A 22898-nucleotide genomic window follows, 5' to 3' on the forward strand; every position below is an offset into this window, starting at 1 on the left:
GTCAACACTCCCAACGCACCACAGTCGTTCATTACACGGCACTTGACAATAATGCAGAAATGACGAATGACAGGAGCATTTTTGTTTGCCTTTTTTCCCCTCTCCCTCTTTTTTCTCTGTTCCTTCCCTTTGCTTCTCGATTGGCAAAACGGAACCCTTGCTGTTATTAATACCTTAACAGAAAAATAAGAAACACGTAGCTACGCCGCATTGCGCGTCTCGGATCAGGGGTTCCTTATTAATTAAAATTAAGCAAATAGGCGAGCATGGCAACAAAAACCACCAATACGACCAGCAAAAGATTTAGTAGTCGCTCCTTCTGTTCCTGCGCCCTCTCCTCGAGCATGGGAGCCACAGTATCAACTGGCAACGTACTGCTGCCAGAATCCATCATATCAGAAATAGCAGGTGCCGCCGTCGCCACATGAGGACGCGGGGCACTCTCAACATCGCTATGCCCACCTCGGCCACGATTCATTCTGCGCCCTATTCCACCACTGCCACGTCCTCTTCCGCCCCTACCGCGTCCTCTTCCACCCCTGCCTCTACCCCGTGACGAGCCACCGCGGCCCTCTCTCCCTCCTGCCGGTCTTGGTGCGCGTGGGCGTAGGCTTGGTATCACTGCAAGGGGCCGCGATGGCTCTCGCGGAACCTCCGTGTACACCTTTCCCCGGTTGTAGTGCACAAAAGCACATGTCAGAACAACATGAGAAAGCTGATTCCTACACCAACGACCGCAAGAGTTGGCATCGTCCCTCAGTCGCCGCAGCGCAAGGTTATCGTGAAGCTCGGTCGCAAAATAGGCGACACCCAGCTGCGGACCACCCACAAAAACAATGCCTGGTAAAAGGTGCAATGCAGAGCACGTGGGAGCATCATGTCCACCATTGGCAACAGTACAAAACGTCGCCTTCGCCGCCAACAAGGGATTTTTAAGTAGGGCAACTCTCGCCGGGTTATCCAGCAACATGTTGATCCTCACATAGCGGTCCCCCACCAACACAGCACGGTTGGTCAAATGCAGAAACTGGCACTCCATGACGTTGTGCACCTTAGTACGCGAGCATATTATGAGCGGGGTCTTAGGATTCCTACGAAGTTTCTTCTGCACCTTCATGAAACCCGCATTTTTTATAAAGGCGGATGCAGCGTACTTTTTGCCATGAATGACGAATACATCCTTCTTAATTTTGGGGTCATTGCCCCCATCACCAGGTGGCTCAAAAATGTATTCGTTCTCCTCGGCTTCACCTTCCGCCGTTTCTTCCGACCTCTCTTTATTCTCTTCGTCCTCCTCATATTCCTCCTCATCGTCGGATTCTTCCTCATATTCTTCCTCCTCTTCAAAACCCTCCTCATCTTTTTCACTCTCCTCTTCTCCCACTGCTTCCTCCTCCTCCTCCTCCTCCTCCTCCTCCTGCGATCCCGTCAAAATGACCTTCGTGTTGCCGGTGTCACACAGTAAGGCGTCATCGACTGGAAGTTGTCGCGTCCCGTCCGCTTGTTTTACAACAGTGGAGACCTTAGCATTGCCTAAGTTGACTTCCTTTGCATGTTGCTCGGAAGGGGCGCCGTCGACACCGCACACGCATGCCGCTTCACACGAGAACGTCAAAGACGCGGCTTCATGGCTATCAACCAAAAATGCATCCTCCCCCTTCGTGAATTGTTGCATTTTCATTCTTCAGGGATCCCTTACTATGGGTAGAGATAGAAGAGAAAGCCAGTTTACAGAAATACGGAAAAAGGAAAAAGATAAAAGGCATCTTTTCTTCTTTTCATGCTCTTCTACCGCAGTTAGCAATACTATAATTCGACCGTCCTCACTTTTCATTCTTTTACCTCCCATCCGAGGCATCCCCCACCGTTATCCCAATATGTCTCACACTTTCTCCCCTCACCACCTTATTTTCCTCTTTTTGTTGTTGTTGTTCTTTTGTGAGTGTGTCTTCTCGGCAGTTACTCTTGTCCAATCAGGGAGTAATCAAAAAGCCATTGCGTACCAGCATGCATGCAAGCGTGAGGAGACCCAAAACATGCAGCATATTACCGCTGTCGCTCCGCATCAAAGCATTCAATCCCACAAGACAAGAAATAAGCGACAACAGCCATGTAGTTGGGTGCGTGGGTAGCAGCCAAAATATCCCCCTGAAAACAGAAGAAAACGAAGACAAGAACACGCCCAGAAAGTACAATACACAGAGTTCCAAGGTGGCACACCATAGGTGATATAGAATCCTAGCATCTGGTAATGACATAGGAAGTGAGAGCCAATTCAAGACGCTAAGAAATTCTTGCTTAATCGCCAAAACCATCGAGAGAATTTTGCTCACCACATCGTCACCCACTGCCTTTGTATCTCCTCCAACAGGAAAAAAAAAAGACGTTGTTGTTAATGATGTAACAAAACAAGTAGCAAGAAAAAACCAAAGACAACTAAAGACGCCAACAAGAATAGGAACGGTAATAAGCGGCAATGGCACATGCCATGCTTTCTTCCACCGCATTCTTCTCCATTTATACACCAACCATCCCGCCACAACGCCGCCTTGCAGGGGCAATGTGCGTGTTAACGTGATTGTAACTAGTTGCCTTGCCTCAGAAGTTTTGCCAGTAATCCACGGTATGGGAGGCTCAGTGATGAGAAACGGTGGGTGATGTAACCACCTACCGCCAAATGAAACAACAGCCATGTTGGTAAACGTAAAAACCACCGCCAAACGCAAAGCCCCTCGACTCGGGAGAGTTTCAAAAAATCCACTAAAAGGCGCAATGAGAACGCATGGGGCAATGTAAAAAAGCAGCAGTGCCGTCGAAAACAAAGAGGGAATGGTATTGGCCTCAAAATTCCCAAATGGCGCCACATACATATCTCGATAGACAAACAAAAGATGGTAATAGAGGGCAATTGACAAGCCAATCAGAGCCATAAACCACGTTAGTTGCAAAGACTCGCTGTATTCCCTATGGGTTATGTAGCGTTGGAACTCCTTGCTACGTGAAAGTTGTCGCACACAAGCATCTGTGTGGCGTCGCGACTCCACGCCGTGGAACAGATCTGGCGGAATGTGCTCACAGCTTGGCATCTATTCCTTTTCTCAGGTGACACCTACAACAGCGGCGCCTCAACCACTTTTATTAAGAAAAATAAACAATAAAAAAGAGAAGGAGGAATGAATGCCGCAAAAAAAAAAAAAAAGCAATTTCACAAAAAGTAAGACCTCTTAGTCGTCCATGACGGGGAAGAAAACTAAAAGAAAAAAAAAAGATATATATATATATATATGGTAATGCCAACCTATATTTATTTATTTTCCCTTTCCTTTGTTTATTTTGGGAAGAATGACACCAACCGTCTTCGGCCGTTTCTCAATTGTTTTTGCTCTCAGCTTTTCTTATTGTTTTAATTAATTCTGTTTTCTCTCTTTCTGCACTCGTTGCCTCCCTCCATCGTTTCTTAGGCTTCGTCGCGGCCTTCCTCCCGTCGGTCGTAACATTTGTTGAATTCTTTCTTATGCTCAACGTCTTGCCAAACTCTGGGCCACCGAAACCAAATGCGGGGATCTCTATAAAGCACCACGATAAATTGCAGGGCAATTATCCGGAAGAGCACAGTTAGGAAGAAAGAAAAAGAACAGGGAAGGATGGAGAAAAAGAACAAGAGCTCCTTGCCCCCCTCTCCATCCAGCAATATTTGTTCTGCATATCATGTACTCGGTTCCGTCTCTATTTTTCTTTTTTTGTTGTTGTTCTTTCTGTTTCGTTTACATCCCCCCCAGCAAATACTCCACTCGCGCCTCACTGCGGCTGCACATTGCCTTGACCCTAGCTCGCCCTTGCAGCCATCTCTCTCTGATACCGCTCCTTGTCCTTCTGTGCCATGGCCTCGTATGGCTTTTTCATATCATCAGAGAGCGCTTTCCACGCAGCGCCGGCTGCCTTGGAGGTCTCCGTGACGCTGAGGTCGGGATGCTTCTTCCGGAAATCGCTCACAAAGAAGAAGTAGGCAGACATGGACCTCTTTGGGGCATTTTCATCCTTGGCCTTTACCTTTCCGCCACCGCGCTTGTATTCAGTCCCACCACTCTTTTTATATTCGCTGAGTTCACGATCGAATCTTTTCTTGTCATCTTCTGCGAGTTTCTTGTACTTTTCTTTGACCGCATCCGAGGCTTCGGCCCACATTTTGCCCAAACTTTGCAAGATCTCCGTATTTTTCATTCCCGGGTTCTGTTCCTTAACTTTATCACGGTGGTCATTCCCAAAGAGAATGTACGGCGAGAGCGCCGCCTTTGGGTAATCATCTGGCTTCTTCTCCTTTTTGTTCACCTTCGCATTCCTCTCGTCAGCCGCAGCACTGGCGCTGCGCTTCTTCTTTTTACCACCGATACTGCTTGCCGCCTTCTCCTCCTTGACAGCATTCTCCAGCTGTTTCTTAAACTCAGGAAGCTGCATTAGCTTCGTAATGATGCCCTCTATGGCAGCCTTGTGCGAGGTGAACTCCATGCGGTACCTCGCCTCCAGGCGCAGACGCAAAATTTTACTTGTGAGAAAGCTCACACCCTCTTCGCGCATGATATTCGCGATGACCTCTTCGACGTCTGCCGGAAGAGGACCTGACTTTAGTTCAGTGGACATGGCTGTTCTTGAGCGGGGTTTATGTCTGCGTGGGATATTCTTTTCGGTGTTCTTGTTGCCTTATTATCGTCTCCTGTTTCACTTTCTTGGCTCCAGCCCTCATGGCAGAGAAACGATTCGATTGAGCGTCAAAGAGAAAGAAAACGCAGGGGAGGCAAATAAAGGGAAACAAGCGGAGAAGAAGTAAACAAAAAAAAAAAAGGAAATCAGGAGCAGCAATTCGGTCTGTTGACAGGGGACATCCTCGAGGCCATCTCCAGAAAAAAAGTCCAATTCAAGGCAGTCCAACGAGTCGACAACCACCATCAGTAATGGGGCACAGAAAACAAAGAGGGGAGCTCAAGCAGAAATGTCACAGTAAAATCTAGGTGATGCAGATGGTGAAAATTCACAAGACCGCAGTGAAAATCCACGCAAAAAAAAAAAGAAAAAAGAATAGAGCGCGGCAAAAATCTAAACTCTAAACTACCAATTGGATCAGACACGAAAAACAACGCCCGTTGGAATCACCGTTCTCTTTTGTGTGCGTGTGTGTGTGTGTGTTTTATCTTTTTTTTTATTTTCTGTTTTTTTACTTCACAAAAAAAGTTGATCTCTCGTTTTAAACCCTATTGGGTGCGCAACGCCATCAACGGTGCGGTGCTTGCGGACCGCAAAACACATTGGATCTTTCATCTGCCATTACCCTCTTCACATCAAACGGGAATTTCAAGTTGTCGAACTTCCTCGTACTCATGGCACGGACGAAACTTTTGCATAAGCCGCAGAAGTTGGTTCTCACCCTCCTGCCAAGGGGTATCCGTGTTCCTTCTTTTTGGCAACTCATCCACGTCGCATGCCCTCACACTCTCAGAGCGTTCTTGTGTGGGTGTTTTATCCACATCCATGTCACCTGAGCCACGTGATGGTGTTCTACTCATCTCCATCGGCACAGTCGGAACTGGGCTCTCGGAATCTGTTAGGAATAACACCTTCTCGAGATAGCTCCATCGCAGCGGGGAGCCACTTGCACTGGTCAGAGCAGATGAAAAGCATTGCAGACAATAAACAACCAGCTTAGAGACAAAACCCGCGCAACTTTTTCCAAAAAAGTCCACAAGATGAGTAACACTGCTTCCTTCAATAGAAACTGGCTTATCATGCACATCGCACCCCTTAATTCCCTCGTCTACCTCCTCAACGACGAATGCCCGGAAGTCTACAGAAGCCACAGCCATTTCAAGACGTTCTAGGACCTGCACAATCTCACTAAAATGAAGCTGTTCATGTTCTTTTATCCCATTCCAGTTCGAACACTCTTTGTTAAGCCTAACCTGTTCCCTTTCAAGCACCCCCTGAATCCCCTCGACATATCGCGTCTGAATGCGAAGATCGCATTCCTGCATCTTTGTAGGATTCCTATTCGCCTCCGCCAGGACGTGACCCAGCGCGAGGATGCTGCTAATGGTATGCTGCTGCAGGATCAAAGCCAAGCGACCATGAGCATCGCTTAGCGAAGACACTCTCCTTCTAAGATGAACTGCTACACCTTGACCCAATGAGCTAGGTTCACGCCCCATTGACAACATGTCCGAAAACTCTGTCTGGCACTGAGCATCTTCAGTGGCTATCCTCCGATTTAACGTGCTCGTGCCCCTGATATCCTCAACCACGGCATTGGGGAATCGGTGCACATGTTTGCGAACACGTCTGCAGGGTGCATCTGAACAGGTGAGAGAGAATTTCGATTCGCCTCCTGATGGGCTTTCACCCCTTGTACTACGTGTCGTCTTCGACGTAGAAGGAAGTACATCTGACTGCTGATCTTGATTCAATTGCCTCTCTAAAAGTGAGCGTAGTCGTAAGAGAAATACGGCGCTCTCTGTGGGAAAATCTGCCTTTTTCTCACTAGTCTTGACTCGTGGTTTCGCCTCACTCATCAGGCGGAGCATTGAGTCCGCCGCGTCCAGCTGCTCTTCCACATGAGTCGCATCGGTCACTGGCTTGATAAACGAAGGGGAAGACGATGATGGCGATGCGGGGGGAGGTGCGGGGACTAAGCCAACACGTGTGCGGCATGAGATCTTCAAAAACCGTGACACAAGACAACAGAAATCATCCAAAAAGAAATCGATGAAGTTTTCACCATCACGATCTCCGTCCCCCATGATTTCTCTTACTATTACCCACGCCTCCTTGTCCTGAAAAAATAAAAGAAAGAAGAATGAAAAAAACAGGGTGTGAAAAAATTGTAAACAAGAAACAAAAAGTGCATAAAATTCATAAATAAAAATTGATACGTCTATTCTGAGCCGCGACTACTCGTGACAAGACACACTGCTAAATCAGCCTCTAAAATTCCCGCAGGCGTTTCGCGGCCGACTCACGCTCACGTCGAAGATCTCTGCGACGTCTCTCCCCGGGATCGGCACTAAAAGACTGCCGCTTGGCGTAAAAGGCTTGTACCAATCGCCCATAGAACTGACGCTCGTTCAATTCCCGGCGAGCACTTGTGGCAGTGGCAACGTCTGAAAAGACAACAAAAGCCTGGCCGTACATGTCCCTGCTCTTGCGATACGATACCTCAAGCACAGGGCCAAACTGAGTGCAGTACAAATAAAGCGCCCGGCGCATCTCTTTTTCCGAGACTTTGTCCGGTAGGCCACGTATGTATAGCGTCTGCTTCGGTTCCCCCATCTAATTGCGCGTGTATATCCAGAATATTCGTCTAAGCCGCTGGTCCGAACCCTGAACTTATCGGAAAAAATCGAAAAAAATGGGGAGAAGGGGGTAAACGGAGAGGCGATGGCTTCCTCTCATTGTTTGCTCCAAGTCTTTTTATATAATAGGCAGATTGCCATTATCGTGGCATGTGATACTTAGTTGGCAACAATATTTATAATACCAATTGGCAGACTTTGGGCTCCTCCAACCACAGGACCCCGCCGCGTGGTGGGGAACAACAGGGGGTTAGGGTGGGATGGCAAAATAAAAATAAAAATTATATTCCCTCTTTCCGCTCCCTGATGCCCTTAAAGTCTTCTTTTTTTTGCCAAAAATTCATACGGTAGAAAAGTGTCGTACAGATGTGTATTCGTTTTATCAGGATACACACACACATTAATTAAGTTAGCCGGCTCTCCCGCGATCATTCTTTTCACAAGCTCCTAAAAGGAATAAATCGTACAGAAATATTTTTGTCTTATCAGCATATATATGAATTTAGATAACCACTATTATCGCAAACGTTCTTTTCAAAGGATTCCGCTAAATTCCCTTTAAAAGCACCAAAAAAATGTGTAGGATTATTATTTTTGAGCGACGGACAAACAAATGGTAAGTTCCGTCAAGTTTATTTTGTCATTGTTTTCGTTCTTTTGACACCCACACACATTAATAATAATAATTAAAAAGGATAATAAAAATCTCGGCGGTTCAAAGTCTTTTTAAGCCCCTGCCCTCTTGTCGCACGGTCTCTTTCTTCTCTAACACAGTCCCCCGACTCCCGAGAAAAAGAAAAAAAAGAAAATAGAATAATCAAATTCACTGGAAAGTCACACCATATTTAATTGCATGAAGTCTCAAAGCTGGTGCACAAGTCTCCCCCCAACCCAAGTTTGAGTAATGTTTGCAGAAGTTGATTGATAAACAATCTTCTGAAAAATGTGTTCCAAAGAGTCCTCGCTGTCAAAGACCTTCACGTTGCTGCTGCGTGCATCCACATCAATCACCAGGGAGTCAAACGCGTAACCAGGCTCAAACTTGCCAATATTCAAATCCAGCGACACACCGCCTTGCGTCGTCGCTAGCCAAAAGGCTTCAATAAAATTTATTCGAGCCCCCTTCCAGCCGCTCCGTTCCTTTGCATCCTTTTTGGGGTCGACACCATCCTCTAGTGCGCGAGAAGCTGCAACGGCGTAGCGGCAGTTATCGAGGATTGAAGGACTGTTACCACCCGACACGTCGGTACCGAGACCGACGTGAAGGTTCTTGTCAAGTGCTTTTTTCAAAGGAAACACGGCATTGGAAAAATAAAAGTTTGACAAAGGACAGTGAGCCACTGCAGCCCCTCTGCTGAGAACAAGATCCATGTCTTCGGTTGACAAGAAGTTTGAATGTGCCAAAATAGTATGTCTTGTCACGAGACCAAACCCGTCCAATGCAAAAGCGTCATGTTTCTTGAAACGCTCAATGACGTGATTATGCTCCCAATCACTCTCCGAACAGTGTGTCTGCACATGACAATTATACTTCTTCACGAGTTCCCCCAGTCCACGAAGAGACTCTGTGCTGCATGTAGGAATAAATCGAGGGCAAACGGAAGGGAGTACCAGAGCGCGTTCATTTCCCTTCAATGCCTTGACAGCCTCAACAAAAACGGCAGTCTTATCAATGGAATCCACCGCACTTCTATCACGGTAAAAATCTGGACACGCCCCTGGAATATCCATCGCCACACATCCAATCACTGCCCGTTGCCCCTTCTGCAAACAAATTCTGGCAAGTTCCAGACTTGACTCCACATGAATTGTGGCGTAATACGCGGCGGTGGTAGTGCCATTTGCCAGCAATGTCTCGACAAGAGAATTATAAACCTTCTCCGCAAACTTTACATCCTTGTACTTGGCCTCCAGCGGAAATGTATTCTCCTGCAGCCATTCCTCAAGCGGAAGGTGAAGCGCCTTTCCAGCTTGAGGCCACTGCGGTGCGTGAACGTGCAGGTCGATAAGTCCAGGAATCAAATACTGGCGTGGACGCAAAGTCACAAGGTTGCCAGCCTCCCTGGCCTCTTCCTTCACCTTGTGGTAATCACAGTCCGATGGCCGCAGAATACGTTCAATAATCCCCTCGGTGTCACTCACGACAATTAAGACATCTTGAAGTACCTCCAGCTTATGTCGCTCTGGTACGTGAAACGCCGTTCCACAAAACACAGTCATAAAAAAAGGATCTATAAAAATTTGAACAAATATTATATATTAAATGTAGTATTCTAAGTATGTAAAAACACCCAAAGCTTGTCTTCAGATCCATGAAAAAGGCAGAAAAAAAAAAAAGAACGCAGAGAATAAAAACGAAAGAAAAGATGCAATAAATAAAATAAAAGAGCAAAAAAGTCAGAAATAATGTCAGTATGCCACGGGATAATCTTCCGGGGAGCTGGCCGGATCCTGACAATCTATGGAGACCAAACAATTCAAGAAAAAAGGTTCGTTAGTTAATTGCTTCAATTTTTCCTTTTCATTCAATATATAGAATTCTTTGGACCACCAGCATGGTCCTTTGTCCTTACTTAGGATTTACATATTGTTACTTACGAAGTGGCAGACTTTGGGGTCCTCCAACCACAAGACCCCGCCGCGTGGTGGGAATCAAGGGGGTTAGGGTGGAATGGCAAAATAAAAACAAAATACAATGGCCTCTATCGGCTCCCTGCCCCTACAAAGTCGCGTTCTTCCCAAAAGATTCATACGGTAGAAAATATCATAAATAATGCCTTCATTTATCAGGATATACAAATACATCAATTAAGTTGGCCAGCTCTCCCGCGATCATTCCTTTCACAAGCTCCTATCGTTCAAAAAAAAAAAAAAAAAAAAAAGCTGCGCAGACCAACAAATAAAAGTCAAGAAAGGGAATACCTCCATCAACAATTCTTGTTTTTGCCCTTCATTGAAATACAATGGCGACTGCAGTACCAAGCCTGGAATTCGCTCATTTTGGCGCCACTCAACAACCACGCAACTCAACTCTCTGTGGTGTAAACCACAGAGAAAGCCTTACCACCGTCAAGATAAGAAAAGGAAATGGTGTCTGCATCGTGAAAAGCGGTTGTATTTTCTGAATCCATCACAGAAAAAAAAACAAAAGCAAAAAAAAACATCAATACACAATCAATTAGAATACCTACCCTGGTACATTTCCATGAAAGTAAGCGCGTTTTTCCTCATTTTCTACAGAACCCTTATTATTCTCAACCCTCGTGCGGCCGGCCGGCCGTCCTCACGTGCTGCCAAGGTGCAGTGCGTTGCGAGAAAGAGGGACGGGAGCCCGCCGTGCGTCTCCTCGGGTTGTTGAAGGAGTGATTTTGGCGCCACGTAGGCCAGTGAGTGGTGTGGCATTGAGGGTCCCCAGGACAAGTGTGGGTTGATTAATGCCCAGCAGCTGCACGTGATCTTCGCCAGCGGAGAAGAAGAGACCGGGACTTACCTTCAAAGAGATGAGAAATGGCGCTATACATACAGAGAGAAAATGATTGCTTCGGAAGGGAAGAATATACACATATCCATGTATAAACATAATTTACCCCAATGCATGACTCTTTTCTTTTCAAACACTGTCTAAACAGAAGAGATAAAGCAACATGGTGAAAGAATAATAGGCGCAGATGCTAACAAAACCTTATAATGTTACTGTTCCCACAGTCAAAAACGACAGTTCCTTTCTGACGTTTGCGTAAAAAAACACGCAAAATTATATTGTGTGCGTGTGTATGTAACATATATAGTACATTTCCTACAAAAAGTGCCTGTATGAGGCCTGGCCCCCTATTAATAATATGAAAAAAATGCACGGCAATGGGAGATGGCAGTTTTACCAAATGCACCCAAAATCCTCCACAGCAAGGATTAGATTTATTCAACACCCATGCAGAAACAAAAGGAGAAATTCATAACGCATACCCTACGACAACCGGTCTCGCTGTGAACGCGCCAAGTGGCAGTCTTTAAAAAGGCGCCGCAACCGCCGGACTCCTCCGCGTAGAGAGCAATGGGGAGCAGGTAGAACGACAAAAAAAAAGAAAAAACTACACTTTTTCCACTCCAAGGCAACATCTTTGGAATTCAGTCAATTGTCGCACAGAGAAACAGGAGAGTTCAACAAGACGCGCTGAGAACTATATAGACCCATCTTGTCGCACATTCTTTCCGTAAGCTTCAAAGAAAATAATCTTGCAAAGGATGGGTTGATGCCATCTAAAGCCCAAAAATTGAGACGACATAATTCCCAAATCCGCTGTTGAAAGAAACCGAGTACCTGTTCGAGTATACAGCACCAAACAGGGCGAAATCCTGCCTATTTTTTCCTCGGGCTTAAAATATTAAACTGGGAAAATACAAAAAATTCGTTAATAAATTCTTTTTTCAAAAGAAAGGAACAATGAATCCAAATATTATAAGGATCTCGGAGTAAATTATCGCCACGCCGAGTGACGGTGCAAACATTCACTACATAAACGCTCTGGAACTGGCTCAGATGTGCTCCCGTGTGTTTCTACAGTACTCGTGCAGCAGCAGTTCTTGCCGCCATCACATTCCCAACTAGCACACGCATGACTCACAGGCGATGCCTCCGGCGCAGAACTACCATCCCGTGAGTCTGTCAAAGAAACAGCAAGAGTTCCTATTCCCATGGCTTCTCCAAGGTCCAACTCACCAATCTTAAGAGAGTTCCACGTTCTCCGCGCGGCACGACTATGGAAGTAAAAATCCTCGGTGCAGTCCTTCACGCCACCACCTCGACGCAGAAGCGCATTGAGACCCCCAGGGTGTGTGTCTAGAATATGGGTGACATCATATACAGAGTTCCCTGCAACTATCCAAATTGAGGAGCGGTCGTTGTGTTGGCGTACCTCATCTAAAGTAAACACCGGCCACTCCTTCTTGAGACCAATAATTTGAAGTAACCCTTTAAGCATGACACTTTGTGTAATTACCTTTAAACCCCCAAAATTAGTTGCAAATGAGAAAGAAAAAATCAAGGAGGCAATAAGGGCCGGAAATCAGTAACCTCTATTCTTATTCTTTTACCAATTGGTATTTAGTTACTTTTTCCACGCTCAGCTCAGTTTATATGCCAAAAAAATAGTTTCAAAAAAACCCAAATAATAATAATAATAATAATAATAATAAACGGAAAAACAAATCATCGAGAGATCCATACCATAACGTCAGGAATAGACAAATTCACACTATCAAGCAAGGCCTTCGCTCGTTAAGCAATCAGAAAACCGAGGCACTGAAGCACAGGAGTCAACAGCGTTCCCGTACATAAGACAGTTGGGTAGGGCAAGGTCAAGTTTCCCTTCCCTTAGCAATGTTATTTGCCTTGTGTCACACGACGAATCAAGAAGAACGCGCAAAAAAGTGACCCTTCCTACATTGTCAAGAACCCGATATCTTAAATGCTTAGATGGAACTCCTAAAAAGGGCTACAAAACATCAAATTGCATGGAAAGCAAGAAAGGGAAAAAAAGGCAGACAGGCAGGCAGGCATGATGTCGCAGCCAATAAAGAAAAATCAACAACAGTTCTTCCTGTTATGAAAAATTGTAAACGGCGGTTCTCTTCTAGATATATTTTTTTCCTTCTTTTCATCACCAGTTTGATTTCTATCCATGTTGTGTTGGGAAATAGGAGCGCAAATTCTTTGCCCAAATAACGCTTCTTATTCCCCTCCCAGGTAAATGGCAATCTGCCCAAAAGCCTAACAAATAAATAATGACGAGGAAGACACCTTTTTCATGGATTAAAGAAGAAATCAGGTCACCGCTCTCATTCCCACTCAAGCAATTACCGGTTGTAATATTAACACCTTTTTTTCCTCTTGATTTTCTTTTTTTTTTTTTTTCAAATTGAAATCCTATGCATAAATAATTACATTTTCCGGCGGAAAGTTTTCTTTTGCTCGGATAACTGACGAAAATCCTTGTCAGAATTACTAATAAATCCCAACCTTTTTTTTGCTTCCCCCCTCGCAAGAAATGCACGCCACATGTAAACAAATTCATTTGCAGCAATAACTTTATCCAAAATTTCTACTGCCTCATTAAGGTGGTCCAGCTGAGTCAATGCAACAGCTGTATTGACCTTTGTTCGGTATAAAAGCTGGCGGGCCAATTTGCGGCAAATCTCATTTTGTTTTTGTGGGTAAGAAAGATCACCGGCCGTATCAGCAGAAGGTGGTCCCTGCTTCAAAATATTCATGGCCTCAAAATAAGCTTCATCGCTCTTTGCAAGCACGCACGCTGGGCTAGGACCAAATGTCGCCCTAAGCTCAGCAAGATAGTTCTTGTGACCAGAAGAAAGAAACTTTCGAAGCTGATCTTCAGGAACATAAAAAGGCTTATATGGCACCGATTTTTTCACATTCTCAAGTAGTTCATTTGAAATAACAACAGCTTGCGGGGTAAACACTTGAACAATCTCATTCTTAGCCTCTTTCGCACCCTCAGAACGCCAATCATTGTATTCCCCTTCCAGTGGGAAAAAGTCGTGAAAATGATGACGGACGTGTGCTGCATCAAGGACGCATGCAACTTCAACTGCTTCTTCATCCGTAAGAGAAACACCAAGTTCCTTTTTGAATGTTGCCAAAGAACCCTTCACAGAATCATCATTCAAAATGTTTTTGATGCCTTCTTCTACAATCTTTGAAGCAGATGGATTCACTCCCTCAGCATCATGAGCACGCTTCAACAAAAAGGACAACAATGAAAATGATTGCGTGTTCTCAGCAGAAGCCACCTCAGAGGAAATGTGTAACCCTTCGAGTGAGGCAATAAAACTTTCAGTTTTCTCTGCCACATCACAAAAAACCTTATAGGCCTCTTCTGCCTTTGCTTCATAGAGCGCATATTCCGCCGCCGCCATTTCTACCAGCCAACACCCAGAGGAAGCCGACTTCAAAGCTTCATAATCCTCACGAATAGCGCTGCGAAGTGTGCATACATCCAACTCTGTTGTGCCCCCATCCACTTTCAAAGCTGCTTCTTTTATATCCAAGAGATCATTCTTTGCCCGGAGACGAATTCCAATTGCATGACGCTTCAAATCAGCTTCCTGAATTTCAGGAAGAACCCTATTAATTTCGGCTATTGCGGCTTCCGGATTCCCGTGATGCACGTAAAGGGCAGCCCTTCCAACAACACACGCTGTTCCTGGCAACCCCCGACCCTTAGTCTTGGTTACAACTGAATCCATTGCACCAACATTAGGAACACGATACCCTCTATCACCCAAGAGACGCCTCACAACACTCCTGGCAGAAATAGATGACGCCAAAACGGGTCGATGGGACGCAAGTGCGGCACGAAAAATGGTGTCAGCATAAAACATCGTAATAAAACGTTGAGTACTTCCAAAAAAAGAAAAAAAAGGAAAGGCTTTTTTCTGAGAGATCAAGAAAAAAAAATAAAAAGAAAAGACGCTAATAAAACCAGTTCAGTTTACTTTTCGACCCAAGCAAAGCCATATCAAATTCCTAAAAAGGGAAAAATGAAGGGGCTCAAAATATATATATATTGGGGAGTGCTCTCTACCTTACAAGATTAAACTCCGTTTGCCTCACATCACACTACTTTTTCAGGTTCTTCACTGCCCATTCAAGGCCCGCATGAAGACCCTCCCCGGTTTTGGCACTGCATTTTTGAATAGACCATGTACGATCGCGCAAGCTCTGAAGGTTCAAGGCAGTACTGACATCCTCGGGAGAAAGGGCAGTTGCGAGATCACACTTGTTGGCAAACACAAGAAAAGGGACTTCTCGCAGTTTTTCTTCCTGAAGAAGATTTTCAAGTTCCGACGCGGTCTCATCCAAGCGGCGCCTGTCAGCGGAGTCCACAACATATATTAGACAGTCCACCTCATCAAAATAGTTGGGCCAGTAGACACGGATTGCCTTTTGGCCACCGATATCCCACATATTAAGCTTAAATCCCTCGCAATTGATCGATTTGATATTAAATCCCTGCGTAGCTTGGGTGGTAGTTGGATCTTCATCTGAAAGTTTGCGAAGAATAGATGTCTTTCCAGCATTATCCAACCCAAGGATAAGAATACGTGGCTCCGTGTCGTTTCGTTTTAGCTTCCTCAACAAGGTAAGGAGACCCATTGCTGAAGTCAATGGCTCTTATTTATTATTTTTTTTTTTTAATTTCGCTTTTGTAAGCGTATTTGCGATTTTTCTTTTCTCGCTGGAAAAAAATAAATAAATAAAGAATCAGCAGGATATAAAATGAAAAAAAAAAAAATCAAAAAATTTAAATACCAAAAATAAGAAATTCACACCATAATAACAAAAATACTTTGTTTTTTGTTCTTTTTTTTTTTTACTCTTACCAGCAGGTATAGTTACACCGTATGCTGCGTTGGTAAGCGTCGATGGAATTAGGTAGAGTTTAAAAACCCCGCTCCTTAGGCAACGTTGATAGTGGCTCCATCCCTTGCCCCCCAAATAAAACTTGATATACATTTTCATCATTCTATTCTTCGCCTCTTTTGCACATTTTCTTCACTTCTACGCACCAACAAGTATGAAGGCACATGCAAAACTGTTCTGTAACGACTAAAACTGAAGTTAAATTTATCTTTGTACCACGAACGAACAAATGTTGCATAATAGCATGGGCGAGGTGAACTTAGTCGGTTGCCCAAACCACGATGTAATAATCTGTAATCAAATAACAATGCCTTCCCAAAAGGAATACTTGGTGTTACCGGTTTTTTTTTCAGTGAAGATCTAGAATCCCATTCTATGCGATGTGATCCAGGAAATACCTCCGTGCCATTATTTTTGTCAACAGGCACAAGAGGAATAAAAACATTTATGGCGTACGGAAACAAATTAACCACAGAACTCAAAGGAGGCCCATCTGTATGAATACTTTGCTTCGAACTCCCGGGAAGGGAATAAAAACAACCGGTTGACATCAACCTTTTCTTTACTCGCATCCCCCTCCTTGCGGAAGTCAGTAGCAAATCTAGAATATTCGATAGCTCGTTACAATTTCCTATAATACTAAGTACCTCGTTTCCGATTTCGGTGGAAATCATTTCAAACCTGCCACTTCCCCTCTCTCTAAAATTGGAAAAGCCACTTTCAAGCGTAGGAACCTTGGTAGAAAACTCCACTTTTGCCTCATAGGCATGCATAAAGGATTTAAAATAGTGATCCGCATTGGCTCGATATTTTTCCAGTGTCTCTGAAAGAAGCTTTTTTTCTTTGGCACGAGTAGCCAGTGAAATCACGCAATAGCCATCACGAAGAAACTTTGTGGCTACTGAATTTTGTTGAACCCTTAAAGAATGAGGCATTCTCAAAATTCCACTCAGGCAGCAAACACAAGACATTGCCTCATCCTTATTAATCCCAGTCTCAGCCAAGTAACATCTTCGATGAAAAGTCAAATTACATATCCTACAGCGAATCGCATTTTGAGCGGTTCGATTGTTGAACTCCAATCCACAACGCCAACAATGAGTTAAACGTGATTCCTTTGAATGTGCCTTCACCATTTAAACTGATCTGACTAAATCTTAGTTCAAAAAAGATCATTAAAATAAGAAGCAATAAAAATTTAACAACCCAATATATATATATATATTAGAAAACAAATCCACATGATTCTGCAAAGAAATTTTATTATTATCATTATTATTATTATTTATCCTATTATTAATATCATTATTATTATTGTTACTACTATTATTAATAATATTATTATCATATTATTGTTTATCCTATTATTAATATTACTAACGTTATTATCGTATTATCATATTATCATTATTATTATATTATTATCATTATTATTATTATTATCATTATTATTATTATATTATTATCATTATTATTATATTATTATCATTATTATTATATTATTATCATTATTATTATTATATTATTATCACTGTTATTATTACTATATTATTATTATTATTATTACTATATTATATTATTATTATTATTATTATTATATTGTTATTGTTATTTTATTTTATTTTTATTAAAATCAAAGAACAACAAAACGAGAAGGAATTGAAAAAAATTCCGCATATTCTCCTCATTCCTGTAGAGAAGCTCTGTCGCAAAAACGACTTGTGGTACCATTTGTGGTGCCTTTTTTTTTTTTAGATGGCAAACCAAAAATATATATCAGCTCCTTCCTCGGCAAGCTTTTTCAGCTGTGGTTCTTGAAGTTTTATTTTGGCAAACACCGGGCAAAACATATATATATATATAGTAAAATAATATGAATAAAATAAATAATATTAATAGTAATAATAATGATATAATAATAATAGCAACAACAACAACAATAATATGAGTAATAGTAAAAATGATAATATAATAATAATAATAATAATAATAATAATAATAATAATAATAATAATATAATAATAATAATAAGAATTTTGCTGTATGCAAGAAGATGCTTACTCTCAGAGGGAGTTGGGGATGATTAGTATATAAAATGTCTCCGGAATTTTGATTGATTTCTCAAGGGTAAGCTGATTGCTCAGGGAAGGAATTTATTTAAAAGATGGCACGGATTTCTGGCTGCAAGAATTCATCGCATGAAGAAGGGTGAAAAGCATATGGCCGCCGGAAAGCGCGATTCCGCATACTGTGTGAAAAAACTTGCTATTGGGAAATACACCAGCATATTTGGTTGTTTAGTCCATTATTAATAATATTATCATTGTTATTATTACTATAACTATTATTGTTATATTATGCTATATTATATTATTAGTATTATTATTATTATTATTATCTTAATAATTTACTTTTATTAAAGCAAAAAAATGCTGATCGAATGGCTTTTAGGCATCCCAATGATATGCAAAAACAAAATTGTTAATCGTAAGATCAATCGTTCCCAAAAACATTTCACCAGACCCCATGCGGCAGCTTTTTTTATATTCTCAATGGAATCAATGTTAATAAAATGTGTGAGATACGCACTCTATTCACCGCCTTCTTTAAACTGAATTCTGCATCCTAGCGGAAAATTCATCTCAGCGAACCACAATCATTGTACACTCTTGGTTATCGCGTTTGTTTCTTTTTTTCAACCTCAAAAGTAATAATCAAATTCTTCCTCTTGCGCAAGCAAATGTCAATTTTATTTACTGTCATAGCTGAAAAACATTTCCCAAAAGTAAAAAGAGTGTTAAATAATATGTATTTTATGGGTTAATAAAAAAAACAAAAAGTAAAATATCAATATAAATCAAAAAAGGCAAGGAGTCCAATAAATCACCCAGAATAAGATGAAAAACGATCCCAACAAATAGCAAACAAAAGTAAGCACAGTAAAAAAAAAAAAGAGAAGAACATTCGTCTAAGCCGCTGGTCCGAACCCTGAACTTATCGGAAAAAATCGAAAAAAATGGGGAGAAGGGGGTAAACGAAGAGGCGATGGCTTCCTCTCATTGTTTGCTCCAAGTCTTTTTATATAATAGGCAGATTGCCATTATCGTGGCATGTGATACTTAGTTGGCAACAATATTTATAATACCAATTGGCAGACTTTGGGCTCTTCCAACCACAGGACCCCGCCGCGTGGTGGGGATCAACAGGGGGTTAGGGTGGGATGGCGAAATAAAAATAAAATAATCAAATTCGTTTGGCCGTTATTATTCCCCTGATTCCTTTAATCGCGGTCAACCAAACAATCATAAACTAGGGAAAAAAGATCGTAGAGAGTTCTCTTTACCAGGTTAAATATCAAATTCGATAAACCGCTTGCCCAAGAACATTGTCTTCCCAAGCTCCCGGAATATTGAAATGAGCCGTCGCTGGCCGGATCCTGAAATTATCTCAAGAAAACAAACAAGATAGGAGGGAAAAGAGAACCAAAGCAGAGGCGGCCAATTGCCAAAACACTTCCCTCTCATCAAATACACACACACATATATATATATACATATGACCGTTCGCTTAGTCTTTTTTTTCGATTAGGATCTGCGACATGACTGCTCACGATGTGGCGGACTTTGGGTCCTCCAGCCACAAGACCCCGCCGCCCCCCTTCGCCAGGTCCTGGCGTGTGAAAACACGGCCGCGTGATATGTCGTGTGCGGGATTTTCTGCAGACCACACGCGATCGAGGCTTTCTCGCATTCGGTGAGAGCCAAAAAGTTTGGACATCCTCCGCGGCTCCCGCGCCTGGGTGCGTAGCTTGGGGCTGCCTCAATCCGCCGCCCCTTGCAGCGGCGAAGCGTTACCCACCCAAAATCCCATGGTGGGTGTCAAGATGGCGGGAAAGGCCGACAAGGCCGAGTGTGCCACGCGCACCGCGGCCTGCATGATAAGAAAAGGTTTCCTCTTCCGTTTTCCCTTCGGCAGTTTTGACGTCGGCGGAGTCCGGAATGAAAACGGCTCCCCATCCATGGAGCGACGCGACCGTGATGGCGGCGCGTTCCTTTCGGCGGGCTTGATGATTCGCCTATGATTATTCCCAATCATGTGTCGCAATCCCTCGCCCAAAAAAACCGCTGCCGGCGGAAGGTTCGCCGGGGATGTCTCCAGCATAATCCCCGGTTAAGTGCGGATAATCGTCGTCGCACTGCCTTGATGAGAAAGTAGTGGGCACAAACACGTGTACAAAATGGCGGCCGCATACAAAAAGCGTGACGCCACAACCTCCATTTCCGCGATGGTTAAGGAATTGAGCGCCGGCATGGCGCATGCAGACCGGACAAACTTGTCGCTCAGAGATACCGCCCGGTGAGTGTGATCAAATTGCGTCCCCAGAAAGGTGTACTGCGTGGCACCCGATTCGCGTTCCTTCCCATCGTGGCGCGACGGCCGTCCGCATTACGAAGCACTTGGGCCTCCCACAATGCCACATCGCCCATCGACCCCTGCAATGCGTATATCGTCGATCCAAGCGTCGACACGCACCAATGGAGGTGCAGCCCAGAGGCGGTGAGACACCGTCGTCACCACCGCAATTGCCGAAGTAATAATAATCTGGAGAATTTCCGGGCCGGCCTTGTATCCCATTGGATGCCGTGTCAGCTCCACCAGCGTGCCGTCCTCCATGCGGCATCGAAAGAGACGCCGAGCCTCCCGCGGTAAAGACTTGAAAAAAGGACGCCTTTAAGTCCAGGCAGGAAGCGGCCTCAGCCATCACAGGTGGCAAATAATGGGAAGTGTGCGAAAGAGGAGCGTTGGCCTCATAAGGGTCGTCTCTGTTCTTGTCGCGTGGCTACGCGACCCATCGTCGTCGTAAACCGGCAGTTTTCTCCTCGACCACCGAAAAAGGTATTATCCGCCACTAGTTGTAGACGAAGCGTCCTCGATAATTCCTGCTTTTCGTAACAATCTCGCGTCAGCGGTTGGAATCCTCCGTGAGCCTCCCCGCGCCTTACCGAGGGAGGACGGAGGAGAAGGGGACCGCCCGACGAGTCCCCAAACTCGCATGAGACTCTCCAAGGTAGCCGGGTTCAACCGACTCTTGGTCCACTCCGGATTCAATACGGACACGTTGGCCTGCCGTAGCGGGATGGTTCGTTCACCTTGTTGAGTGGCCGGACGCGTTCTTGCCGCGCGCCCTGTGATTGCGGCTGTGCGATGATAAAAATCATGATAAAGCTATGCGGCGCACTTTGACGCAACAAAAAGCTCACGAACCTTGCGACGGTCCGCGTGGAGCGAGCCATGGCCCATTGAAATGCCACGGCGCGTTCCGAAAAACGGGGCGCGTTGCGGCGCGCCGCTTCAATCGCGGAGACGCAAAATTGGGACCCACAAGCGATCCCGCAGGTGACGGGGCACGTCGACCCGTTCGACCCTCCCCAGAAAAAAGTGCGGTATTCGGAGAGGTGCGGAACAATGCTGACCCAGGTGTCGTCGCTGGCCGCGTTGGTGTGAAGGAAGCGACCGCGGAAGGGCGGCAACCCTGGATGAGAGCAGAGGGCCTTTTTAAACGCCGAAAGCGCTCAGCCCTCATGCCCTTGAGAAACGCGAGGCGCGGTGGAGATCCGCCTTCGCCGTCTTTGGCGCCACGGAAAATCCAAAGTTATGGCCCCGCCCGGCCGCAGTGTGAAATTCTGAAAGTCAAGGCCGCAATCTCGGACCAACGACTCGCCGTTGTCCGCGCAAGTCGGAAAACAACGCGTTCCTTCCAATCGGTCCGGCCGTGGATAAATTGATCCATCCCTTCCTTTGTAAAGGGGCGCGCCAGCTTCGTCTCCGATCGGGCCTCGTTTTTTTGTAACCCCAGAATCATCATATCCAGCGGGGTTCGATCCGTTTGCGACATTGGCCGCAGCATCCCGGCGCGCCGCCGTCGGGTATAAGGCACCGCCTCCGCCGCCGCCATCGAAAAGGCCACGCAGCTCTCCTCGCTGGTCGGCTGTTCGTGTGTGCGGCAAAGGGTTGCGGGTCGCCCCGCCAGCGTCGTTCTCCGCTCCCACGTCGGCGGCGCCCGGGTCTCTCGAGCCACATCGTTCGCCCCCCATATGCCTGGCCCAGCGCGGGGATGCCGGTGACTCTTCGCACCGCAGTCGAGCGTCTTTGGCGGGGGAGCTCGGTAGACCTCCTCGCCGATTGCGCGGGGCAATTTGAACTTTGGAACGGGGGTTGGCGGGGCGGTGTGGCGACTTTTGTGCGGATTTTTTCGGGGTGAAGTTCCTTGTGTTTTTTCTGCTCTTGACAGCGCTTCCTGCTACAATGCCATCTGAGTGCCGAAGAGGTGTTCGAGGAACGACAAAAGCTTCCTGCGATGAAGCAACTGCCATTGAGAGAACTTTCCGAGGCGAAGGTCCTGTTCAATGCCCAGCCTTTGGCGCACAGCCAAGGTGCCTGGACATTCTAGAAGCAGATGGTGCAAGGTTTCTGCGGGCCGATTGGCGTGCTTGTGGAAGCTGGCTGATCCTGCGGCAGCAGAGATCGCCTCCTGGCACTGCTGTTTCGATGCCGTGTGGCGTCTGGGTTGTGTGCGCAGCGAATTCTGTGCTGTGCGGTGCTTCTCCGTGTGGGGAAAACCATGTCACAGAAATCACATTTGAGCTCGGGAAGCGGTGGAGGATGTTCCGGATGAAATGACCGGCAGTGACTGACGAGACCCGAGAATCCCGTCAATGTAGAATCACAGTGCGGACATTTCTCCTTCCGACGGCGTGTGAGGGTCCGTCTCCTTACTGGAGAGACGTCTTCCTCCCTCGCCGACGGGGGAACAGTGTCCGTCCCCGGTGCAGTTGGATCGTTGTTGGAGCGCATATATGCAGACTGTTCCGGTGAGATGTTGCAGAATCGGCATTGGTTCGTGCAATCTCTCACGGCCCAGTATAGTCGGCCCCAGAGCTCAGATTCCCCGCACCTTGCCCTTGCGAGGTGAACCAGTTCCTGACGGTGTAGAACTTCCTGAGTGATCAGGTCCTTACCGCTGAGATCGGATGGCCTGGCGCTGCACAACAAGTAGCGGAGGGTGTCTTGACGAATGGTACTACGCCAATTGTTGGTGGGCTGGGTAGTAAAACATGTCA

The 22898-nt window shown here is 45.2% G+C and overlaps 10 protein-coding genes across 10 annotated transcripts, besides 25 other annotated features; all 10 read right to left on the reverse strand.

Moving 5' to 3' along the window:
- Window positions 1-17176: part of a sequence feature (heterozygous, non-Esmeraldo-like haplotype) that runs on past the window's edge.
- On the reverse strand, window positions 239-1681 carry Tc00.1047053507951.90 (hypothetical protein, conserved; the record flags this gene model as incomplete). Its single annotated transcript, XM_813026.1, has 1 exon — window positions 239-1681. One exon carries the CDS (start codon window positions 1679-1681, stop codon window positions 239-241), a length of 1443 nt encoding a protein of 480 aa, XP_818119.1.
- Window positions 1233-1382: a sequence feature (CT-rich).
- Window positions 1389-1419: a microsatellite.
- Window positions 1974-3086, reverse strand: Tc00.1047053507951.100 (hypothetical protein, conserved; the record flags this gene model as incomplete). The annotated part of the gene is made up of 1 exon (XM_813027.1): window positions 1974-3086. One exon carries the CDS (start codon window positions 3084-3086, stop codon window positions 1974-1976), a length of 1113 nt encoding a protein of 370 aa, XP_818120.1.
- Window positions 3258-3286: a sequence feature (AT_rich).
- On the reverse strand, window positions 3826-4638 carry Tc00.1047053507951.114 (high mobility group protein, putative; the record flags this gene model as incomplete). The annotated part of the gene is made up of 1 exon (XM_813038.1): window positions 3826-4638. The coding sequence occupies one exon, from the start codon at window positions 4636-4638 to the stop codon at window positions 3826-3828; it is 813 nt and encodes a 270-aa protein (XP_818131.1).
- Window positions 5159-5181: a microsatellite.
- Window positions 5334-6785, reverse strand: Tc00.1047053507951.130 (uncharacterized protein; the record flags this gene model as incomplete). The annotated part of the gene is made up of 1 exon (XM_813028.1): window positions 5334-6785. One exon carries the CDS (start codon window positions 6783-6785, stop codon window positions 5334-5336), a length of 1452 nt encoding a protein of 483 aa, XP_818121.1.
- On the reverse strand, window positions 6970-7314 carry Tc00.1047053507951.140 (U2 small nuclear ribonucleoprotein B, putative; the record flags this gene model as incomplete). Its single annotated transcript, XM_813029.1, has 1 exon — window positions 6970-7314. The coding sequence occupies one exon, from the start codon at window positions 7312-7314 to the stop codon at window positions 6970-6972; it is 345 nt and encodes a 114-aa protein (XP_818122.1).
- Window positions 7337-7786: a mobile genetic element.
- Window positions 7603-7625: a sequence feature (AT_rich).
- Window positions 8010-8030: a sequence feature (AT_rich).
- On the reverse strand, window positions 8199-9557 carry Tc00.1047053507951.150 (guanine deaminase, putative; the record flags this gene model as incomplete). Its single annotated transcript, XM_813030.1, has 1 exon — window positions 8199-9557. One exon carries the CDS (start codon window positions 9555-9557, stop codon window positions 8199-8201), a length of 1359 nt encoding a protein of 452 aa, XP_818123.1.
- Window positions 9653-9733: a sequence feature (A-rich).
- Window positions 9762-10190: a mobile genetic element.
- Window positions 10198-10219: a microsatellite.
- Window positions 11813-12316, reverse strand: Tc00.1047053507951.154 (cytochrome b5, putative; the record flags this gene model as incomplete). Its single annotated transcript, XM_813039.1, has 1 exon — window positions 11813-12316. The coding sequence occupies one exon, from the start codon at window positions 12314-12316 to the stop codon at window positions 11813-11815; it is 504 nt and encodes a 167-aa protein (XP_818132.1).
- Window positions 12502-12530: a microsatellite.
- Window positions 13214-13248: a sequence feature (T-rich).
- Window positions 13275-14735, reverse strand: Tc00.1047053507951.160 (hypothetical protein, conserved; the record flags this gene model as incomplete). The annotated part of the gene is made up of 1 exon (XM_813031.1): window positions 13275-14735. One exon carries the CDS (start codon window positions 14733-14735, stop codon window positions 13275-13277), a length of 1461 nt encoding a protein of 486 aa, XP_818124.1.
- Window positions 14974-15510, reverse strand: Tc00.1047053507951.170 (ADP-ribosylation factor 3, putative; the record flags this gene model as incomplete). The annotated part of the gene is made up of 1 exon (XM_813032.1): window positions 14974-15510. The coding sequence occupies one exon, from the start codon at window positions 15508-15510 to the stop codon at window positions 14974-14976; it is 537 nt and encodes a 178-aa protein (XP_818125.1).
- Window positions 15529-15555: a sequence feature (AT_rich).
- Window positions 15597-15679: a sequence feature (A-rich).
- On the reverse strand, window positions 15876-16913 carry Tc00.1047053507951.179 (hypothetical protein, conserved; the record flags this gene model as incomplete). The annotated part of the gene is made up of 1 exon (XM_813040.1): window positions 15876-16913. The coding sequence occupies one exon, from the start codon at window positions 16911-16913 to the stop codon at window positions 15876-15878; it is 1038 nt and encodes a 345-aa protein (XP_818133.1).
- Window positions 17038-17407: a microsatellite.
- Window positions 17177-17306: a sequence feature (areas merged during assembly that could not be assigned to a particular haplotype. This can correspond to areas where the two haplotypes were merged or to regions with more than two copies in the genome that were merged during assembly.).
- Window positions 17307-18539: a sequence feature (haploid, non-Esmeraldo-like haplotype).
- Window positions 17638-17811: a microsatellite.
- Window positions 18082-18175: a microsatellite.
- Window positions 18540-22898: part of a sequence feature (heterozygous, non-Esmeraldo-like haplotype) that runs on past the window's edge.
- Window positions 18920-19179: a mobile genetic element.
- Window positions 19162-22051: a mobile genetic element.
- Window positions 19202-19430: a mobile genetic element.
- Window positions 22051-22898: part of a mobile genetic element that runs on past the window's edge.

The sequence above is a fragment of the Trypanosoma cruzi genome, genomic scaffold, assembly GCF_000209065.1.
Source record: "Trypanosoma cruzi strain CL Brener 1047053516573 genomic scaffold, whole genome shotgun sequence".
NCBI lineage: Eukaryota > Euglenozoa > Kinetoplastea > Trypanosomatida > Trypanosomatidae > Trypanosoma > Trypanosoma cruzi.